General features: G+C 39.8%; 1 protein-coding gene across 2 annotated transcripts; it reads left to right on the top strand.

Annotated features, from left to right (window-relative positions):
- The first annotated feature begins 10 nt into the window (after positions 1 to 10).
- Positions 11 to 5555, top strand: TFPI2 (tissue factor pathway inhibitor 2). 2 transcript variants are annotated; one of them, XM_019508431.1, is made up of 5 exons: positions 11 to 113; positions 199 to 378; positions 1912 to 2091; positions 3314 to 3487; positions 5065 to 5555. In XM_019508431.1, the coding sequence occupies exons 1-5, from the start codon at positions 11 to 13 to the stop codon at positions 5145 to 5147; spliced, it is 720 nt and encodes a 239-aa protein (XP_019363976.1). In that variant the 3' UTR covers positions 5148 to 5555. The 2 variants fall into 2 exon arrangements, with proteins under 2 accessions (XP_019363976.1, XP_019363977.1); XM_019508432.1 differs by having other exon boundaries at positions 14 to 113; positions 5068 to 5555.
- The last annotated feature ends 604 nt before the right edge of the window (positions 5556 to 6159 follow it).

Genomic DNA, 6159 nt, shown 5'->3' with positions numbered 1-6159 from the left:
TCCTTTGCCCATGGCCGCCTCGTCCCGCCCCGTGCACTGCCCGCTGATGCTGCTCCCGCTGCTCCTGCTGCTGCCTCGGCCGGCGGCTGCCCAGGCCCCGCAGGCGCTGACAGGTAAGGCCGGGGGAGGAGGTGAGAGCTGCCCCTGCCCCTGCCCCTACCCCTACCCCGGGCCTCACGGCGCCGCCTCTCCTTGCAGCCGCGCAGCAGAGCTGCCTGCTGCCCGCGGACGACGGCCCGTGCCGGGCGCTGCTGCCGCGCTGGTACTACGACCGCTACACGCAGACCTGCGAGCCCTTCTCCTACGGGGGCTGCCAGGGCAACGCCAACAACTTCGAGAGCTTGGAGGACTGCGAGAAGAGCTGCTGGCTCATCCGGAGTGAGTTCCCGCGGGCCGGGCGCTGGGCGGGCCGGGGCGGCGGGCTTCATCTTCCCAATGCATGACCTGCTGACATGTGCCGGCGTGCCAGTACATCAGGCCCGCCCGCTTTCTGCAGCCCTGTGTCCTAGCCGCCTGGTTTCCATAGGTCCTTCTGCCTCCTAAAACTCCTTACCCTGCCTCCAGTCAGCCCTGTCCGGGGTAACATCACCCACCAGCTTCTGGCAGTGTTTGAAGTCCCTTTCTGCTGCCGAGGGTGCCCCACAGTGCTGCACCTAGACTCCTGGTGGCTCTGGGTTAACTTCTAGTATCCGGCCCTCTTTGCCAGAGAGACTGATTTTTATTTTATTTTTTGTTGCAAAAATCTTTATCATAACTGTGGTATTGATGTCTAAATAGTCCATTCACAATTGATAACATTGCCAGTGTGCATATTCATAGATTGTAAGGCTGGAAGGGACCTTGGGGTCCAGCCCCCTGCACCAAGCATGTGCAATATTAAAACTTTTTTTGCAATTGTAATTCTTTTTTTCATTTCTGGCCTGCCTTTCCCTGGGCAGCTGTCCAGTTTGCCCATGCCTGTGTCTGGGTCTGGCGCCACGTGGCATGTAAAGAGTCATTTCTGACCAGCTGGTTCTAGGCAAGGCAGGAGAAACTCCCTTTGGGGCAGGCAAGGTTCTTTGAGTGGAGGTGATAGCTTTTATTAGACCAACTAAATAGTTGGGAAATAGTTCTTTGCAAGCTTTTGGGCACAAACACACCCTTCTTCGGGCATTGGGACACTGCTGCTGTTAGGAGTTCGCCAAGGTAGAAAAGAAGCTGAAGTAAAGGAGAAGTTGGTGAAGATGCAAATATGTGGAAGTTTGGGTGGGGGGGAAAGGGTGGGGAGGGTGGGAAAATGCATCTAGCACTTGAATACAAATAATGCAGTAGCCAGTACCTTCTTTGTGTCCCCAGTTCCCACAAGCTGACCCTCTGAGGGCAGGCGGACAAAGTTTTTCCTTCTTCATTGGATTTTGTCAGCTGGTTTTCTCCTTGCTTTTTTTTTCGGTAGCAAGGGATGTGCATAACATGCTGCTAGCCATTGGGCTTATGTTGTAGTTCTTGCTAGCAGACATTCCCACTGAAACTATTTATTTGGGTCAAAAGAATGGAGCTTTCTTGGGACTTTGCTGGCTAAATCAGCACAGAATCACTCCACTGGAGGAAAGGAAAAAGGTGGAAGGAGTGATATGTTTGGCTTCTCATTGTCCTCTACTCCAAATGTTTTTAAGGTATCAAAGCCCCTATTAAAGTTATTAGCTTCCTAATCTAAGGCTTGTTATGTTGTAATAAAGAGTACTCTTAACAGATGTGAATTAGCTATATAGGCACAAGTTTAAATATAGGCCAAAGATAAATATGTATCACGTGAATTGTATTGTTCTTTCTAAAGTATCAAGTTACTGAGGATGTATCTTAGACACTGGAAATCGTAATTGCTTTATTTTCACTTATATTTAAATGCTTTTATTTATTTTTTTTAAACTTTAGAAGTCCCCAAAATATGCCGGATGGAGGCTGACCCAGGACCATGTCGAAGTTATCTATCAAGATATGCCTTCAATCTAAGTTCAATGATGTGCGAGCCATTTATCTATGGTGGATGCTATGGAAATGACAACAACTTCAGAAACCACGATTCTTGTATGGAGACATGTGCACCTCAAAAAAGTAATGATTACTTAAATATTTTAATAAAATAAATTATTTTAATCTGAGGCAGAAGGGAAAAGTTATTTTTCTAATCCTTAACTCTGGATACACCTAAAAGTAGATTTTCACTCTAAAATCAGACATTTGTCTCTCTAAATCAGACATCTGCCTGCTGTTAAGAAGTGATTTCTGAGCCAGCTTGGGCATATTATTTTTTGTTTATAGATTTTCAGGTATCATCATGCTGTTACCTTTCTTAATGTTCATGATCCAAACCCCACACTCAGTTATAATTTATGGATCCATAACATCTATGGATTCCAAGGGGTTGTATGGGTGTAATTGGGAGGTGTTGTGGGGGGGCACAATTTCTGCACAGAAGCAGTTTAGAATAATAGTGTGATTAGTGTGCCTAAGGAGCTAATGTCCAAATATTGAGCTCAAGGAAAGGGTGCCTTTCTAAAATTAGAGACCAGAGTGGTATAGTCATAGGCTGCTTGTTTTTAGCACTTTTATGTGCCAATAAATGTTGATTGCCTGCATGTCTCTGAATGACTTACTTTAAGTGAAAAAAAGATAGTTTCTCTGAGCAGATAACTCTATCTAAACTCAGCCCATATATTATATCAGATGCCTAAAACTGCCTGTGGATGAATAAAGAGTCATCACAACATACATCACAACTGCTTCATTGGTTCAGAGAAAAGCTAGCAACATTTTTCTTAGTGAAAAGTGAATTGTGTTTAGTTTGCCTTTTGCATACGTACCTAACAAATATGCAAATAGGATGGGTAACAGAAACACAGTCTGGATGAGGCAAAAATATAATTTGATTCTTGTGGATAGAATCAGTTCTGATAGAGCATATTTAGTTATATGCATTAGTTATTGGAAAATAAAATAGAAAGGGTAGAGGGTAAAATAATGCCTTTTTTAGCCTATTTATTGATTGGGTAAGCAAGCAGGTTTCAGTCCTAAATTATTCCAACTCTTCAAATACCCAGTGCAAAGTACTGCATGTAGAGAGAGAATCAGAACCTCACTTGTGGTGGTAGTGTATTTGTATTCATTAGAATCTGGCAATTCTGGAATGAGGAATGGAAGGAGAGAGCCCTAATTGAAGCCACTGCAACACTGAACCACTTCAAAGGGAACAGGATTGCTTCTTCCATATTTGTTGTGGTTTATGCATTATAAGTCAACTGTACTGAGACCACAGTATTTTTTTTTTTTTTTTAAGCTGGCCCCTCACTGTGCTACAGCCCAAAGGATGAAGGACTGTGTTCATCTTCTATACCTCGCTACTACTACAACTCAAAGAGTAAACTGTGTGAGGAGTTAAGCTACACTGGCTGTGGTGGAAATTCCAATAACTTTGTTAGCAAGGCAGATTGTTATAAAGTCTGTAGGGAAGGTAAGATTTGTTACACTTTTATTATCAAAACACTATATATTAATTAGATACTAGTATTTATGTTGGTTGCCAAAACACATTACAGATATTACACTTGCAACTTCTTGGAGTCAGTATTTTCGTAATTAAGAAGAAAGTGAAGCCTATCCTGAGCATGAGAATAGCTTAAAGTAGAGCCGTGTGTAGACAAAATGAGGGGCATGTGTGCACGACACTTTGAAGTGAGCTAAATGCTTTTGCACTGCTTTAATGGTGTCGGTGTTTGCATGCCTCAGCGGTGTATTGTGCATTAATTCCAGCCACTGTAGGAAATTCAGCTACATAAAGCACCTTAAATGACTTGGGGTGCAGCAAACTAAAACTTTCCAGTATAAAAACTGGAAGTAAAGGGCTGACACTTTGAACGTTGGAATGAATCCTTGCCTCATGAAAGCTAATGGAACTCTTGCAACTGAGGCTAGGATTTCACCCAAGATTTTTTTTTTTATGGGAATCAAGATGAAGTCAGTCAAACTCCTCATGATAGTAAACACTCTTTCCTGGTGGCACTTCCAGGATTGGACCCTGGGCTGAACAGACAATATTGCTTCTGGCCTGCTGTGCATTACCTGATTTATTTATTTATTTACTTTTCATTGCACAGTAACATTATCTGTGGTACAGATTTAGCTAAATTTATATTACTATTATTTGAAATATAGTATAACCACAAATAAATACAAAGAGGGAGAGAGGGAAGGCTGAATATTCAGCTCTACTAGTATCTGACTGCTTACCAGGATTAATTCTATAGGCTTTATTTTTATTTTTTTCAAGAAGAGGGGGTAAGGGAAAGGAATTTAAAAAATATCATCTATATACTATAACTAAGGCACTAGATAGCAAAGTCCAAGTGCAATAGATCAGATTCTGCAGTAATCTGTGGACTTTGAGTTTCAATAAGCACTGGTATACCAAAAGGCATTAGTGTTGGTTCTACTGTGTCCATATTCATTTGCATACCTTTTGTAATGTGCAGCTTGGAATAGTGCCTGTAAAGAAATATTTCAGGCAACTTAAACACCACCTTTCTCCCTCCCTTTCTCTTTCCCCACACCCCAAGGAATTTCTCATGATGCTCTCTTGTTTTCAGAGCTGATTTGAACCAATTTTTCATGGAATCAATATATATTTGCATGAAATAAAAAAATATTTTTTTACCTTTGCAAAAGTATCTGTTAACTTGTGCATTTTAGCTTTGTTTGCTTAATTCTGTTCAAAGAAATATGGCTATGACTTTTTCTAGTGAGGAAAATATGTTTTATTTTCATTCTCATACAACTTAAAGTGAAGACATTTTGTCTACTTTTCCCAAACTGCTTCTTGTTCAGAAAAAAAAGATGAAGGTAAATTGCAGTACCAAAGAAGAAGGTTTTGGAAAATGTTATAGTATGTGAAACAGGTTGCTATTACAGAAAATGTTTTGCAACATTAGTTATAGCTGTTGCTATCAGCATGGTTGCTACAGGAAATATGATGGGAAAAGTGAGGAATGATGAAACTTTGTCATACTAACTCCACTTCTTTTATTTTCTTAGCAGGGAATAAAAAAACAAAAATCAAGCCTAGAAGTAAAGTCATGAGGAAAATGATGAGAAAACTACAGAAAAAACCCTCATGAATCTAACCTAAATCTGAAAAATCCCAAATGTACTATTTTGATATAATTTTCCTCTTGTGTAATACAACATGTACACAGTTTTATGTACCAAAAACTAGTTCCGTCTTTCAGAATTTTTTTTTTTTACATCAGATACAGGTTTGTTTGAGTTTTTTTAGACAACTAGTAATGTGAATTGGTTTGAGTTTGGTTTTTTTCTGTTGTATTGTATCTGCAGTACTACTTTGCTAAAGACCAATATTTAAATTTCCATAATTCTATGGGAAAATGTTACTACTGTGTTGGGAGAATAGCCCAGCTGTTACAAACCTATAAGCTTTGAAATACCCATGATCTCTTTGTTTTGACTAAGGGGAGCACAAAGCAAGATCCCTCCCCTTAATTTGAAACATATCTTTTTACTGAACTGAAAAATAGCTGAATCATCAAGATTGTCTTCAAAGGGTTATAGTACTACGGCTGCACATACTTTTGTTCTTGTGTAAACTAGTCCTCCCTTATAGGGAGCAGTACTGTTGATGTTCCAGGCTTTCATGCACTTTGGTGATACTGAAATTAAAATAAAATAAACTGCAAAAATTGGGAGTAGGGTCACTTTGACATTTATCTTTTTTTAAGAAAGCAATTAATAAGCTATTTAAATGTTTCAAATGAAAATGTAGCGACTGCATTTTTTTCCTAACAGCTGATACTGCTGCAAAATTATGGTCCAGATCTTCAGGAAATATCTTCATAACTTAATATTTCCATAGTAATTGAAAGAGCTATATTAATTTACACCAGCTGATGATCTAGATTTTCATGTTTACAAGGGAGACTATTAAAGCCTCTAAATGTGGTAGTTTCAGCAATGTTCTGTAAACCCTGTCCTTAATCACTACTGTAATCTTTTCATAAAATTGTGCCTTGGGCCATGTAATTGGGTTTTTGGGTTTTTTTTTGGTTTTTTTTTTTTTTTGGTTTTTTAAGATTCATGCACTTAGCTCGTGTAAATTCATATGAACACTAATAA

Source organism: Gavialis gangeticus, unplaced genomic scaffold, assembly GCF_001723915.1.
Source record: "Gavialis gangeticus isolate Ggan-Ray unplaced genomic scaffold, GavGan_comp1, whole genome shotgun sequence".
In the NCBI taxonomy this organism is placed as follows: domain Eukaryota; kingdom Metazoa; phylum Chordata; order Crocodylia; family Gavialidae; genus Gavialis; species Gavialis gangeticus.
This window is presented reverse-complemented; position numbering and strand designations above follow the sequence as displayed.